Genomic DNA, 2,230 nt, shown 5'->3' on the forward strand with positions numbered 1-2,230 from the left:
TAACACTAATATAATATACGATATAATAATCGTACGCGTAATTGATATGTACGCGCGTAAGGTGGCGCAGTAGAATATAAATAAACGAACAGCGTTGCTTCCCATTTTGGGTCGTTTATTATAATTTATAAAGACATTATATCCATACGCATGACCGGATTATAGACTGATCAAACCGGTCGAAAGCTCGTATAATAATGGTACGAAAACAACAGTGACCGGGAAAAGAAAAATTTATTTTTTAAAAATTTAAACGTACACTGATCAGTGACAATATTAGGTTACTATATTACAATTAATATATTTATTAGGATTATAATTAATATCGTTTCATACATTTATACTGTATGTATCTATAACGTTTTCCGACTCGGACATTGCTGTTCCACATTATCATAGACATCAAACTGCTTGATTAATGTTCGCACAAAACCAGGACTAAGTCCGGATTTTTTGATTTCGGCCAAACTCTTGCAGTCCAGACTACTCCATAGTATCCCCGTGTAATCTGATCTCAATGCTTTCTTATCGAGATGACAGTTTTTTGCGCTGGCGCAGTTAACCGCGTAATTGGGTAACGATGATACGTAACATTTAGCTACTCTAACTTCCCTCGTGAGTTTTTCATTTACGATACGTTTGAACTCCATACCCGTTATTCCCGGAAAGAACGTTTTCTGTAAAAGTATAATATTAATAATTGTATTGTTATATTATCTGATATCATTAGTTATATTATTGTATATCATTAGGTGCAATTTGAAACATTTAATTGTCATGTTTTGTTCCCTCACTTGTTCAATACCACCAACTCTTGTTCCGACTGATTTTTCCAAACGGCTAGTAGTGGTTTTTGGACATTTTGGGATTTCAAGTGAATCATCAACAATATCACTATCGCTCCACTGAATACCGACATCACGTTTTAACTTTACTGCAGCGACACGTGACGTTATATTATTTACACCCAAATTGTCATTTAGTGCAGTGTTACCGGGACCACCATCAAATCGATCCAACTGCCACATAATATAGTGTTTTTGAATAAACTTGTATAGACACATCTACCTATTGATTTCATTCATTTAGTTTCGACTTACCTCATCATTTTTTAATTGAACAGGCTTTACGTGGTCTAGATTCTTAACGAATCCCTTTGAACTCTTTTCGTTTTTTCCACCACGACTAATGCCCTGAACTAAAACAGACTTATTAAAAAAAATACAAACGTGATATCGTCTATGAAAAATAAAAATAATATCTGTACTATAGATGTCCAATCCATTATAATTTAAACAGAATACCCCGGATCGACACTGGTCTATTAAAGACATCTTAGGGCCACTTCCCAGTGACCCGGGAATCCATGCTTTAATTCCAATACCTCTGATGAAGTTCAAGTAGCTCTTAATGTCAGCTAAAAAATAATACGATTACATCAATAAATATAGTAAAATGATGGACATAATTTTATTATGAACAGTTTTATTTATTTTTCAAATAAATAAACATTACTGGCACATAATATTTACAGATGTAGTGATTAATACAAATTTGACATAGATGTTCATGTCGGAGTGAATGAAATGTTTAATTAATGTATTAAAAGCCAAACAGTTATAAAAGTAACTTAATTCAGTGTAGTATCCTTACGTATAACAATATTAAAACGGCCACCTCAATAACAAAGCATCGAGATTAGATTACACCAACAAATATTAAATATAAGCTTGGATTTAAAAAGTTCAGCTGATGTCGATAAATCCAGGACTTAGTCCTGATTTCGTGTGATATTTAATTCAAAATTTTGATGTCTGTGCGAATGTGGAATAGCAAAGACCAAGTCATAACACGCTATTAAAAATGTATTTATTATTATTGATAAATTAACATAAATATAATTAATTTGATATCTGAATCTATAATATATGTATAGTAATTTAAAACATAATAATATTTTGCTTAAGCTTATATGCATATAAACATAACACACACGAACAATATGAAAATAATATTTGATGGAGGATGAGTGGAGAGGATCAATCTATATAATACAGGTTAAGTAAATAATTAAACGATGAAGAGAGTTCCCTCATACTCCTTAGTGGAGTGTGTTGTTAAGCATAAAACAATATGCAATTGAAATGAGGCCAAGAGATGACAAAAGAATATTATAAAATTTATTTTCGCACGATTATTGGCATTTTAATTAAAACCAACTGAGGAAACT

At 31.7% G+C, this 2,230-nt stretch overlaps 1 protein-coding gene across 1 annotated transcript; it reads right to left on the bottom strand.

Annotated features, from left to right (window-relative positions):
• Window positions 1-290: 290 nt before the first annotated feature.
• LOC111039782 lies at window positions 291-1,433 on the bottom strand. The gene is made up of 4 exons (XM_022323412.1): window positions 1,268-1,433; window positions 1,101-1,198; window positions 795-1,019; window positions 291-677 (listed from the first exon to the last, which is right to left on the bottom strand). Exons 1-4 carry the CDS (start codon window positions 1,332-1,334, stop codon window positions 354-356), a joined length of 714 nt encoding a protein of 237 aa, XP_022179104.1. The 5' UTR covers window positions 1,335-1,433; the 3' UTR covers window positions 291-353.
• Window positions 1,434-2,230: the final 797 nt, after the last annotated feature.

Source organism: Myzus persicae, unplaced genomic scaffold (genome assembly GCF_001856785.1).
Source record: "Myzus persicae strain clone G006 unplaced genomic scaffold, MPER_G0061.0, whole genome shotgun sequence".
Taxonomy (NCBI): domain Eukaryota; kingdom Metazoa; phylum Arthropoda; class Insecta; order Hemiptera; family Aphididae; genus Myzus; species Myzus persicae.

Excerpts from the sequence above, each read along its gene's own strand:
- LOC111039782 (XM_022323412.1), bottom strand. The coding sequence starts at position 1,334 with ATGTCTTTAATAGACCAGTGTCGATCCGGGGTATTCTGTTTAAATTAT. Across the intron at positions 1,020-1,100 it reads TTCAATTAAAAAATGATGAG|TTGGATCGATTTGATGGTGG; the intron begins GTAAGTCGAAAC and ends ATTATGTGGCAG. Across the intron at positions 678-794 it reads GAGTTGGTGGTATTGAACAA|AAAACGTTCTTTCCGGGAAT; the intron begins GTGAGGGAACAA and ends ATACTTTTACAG.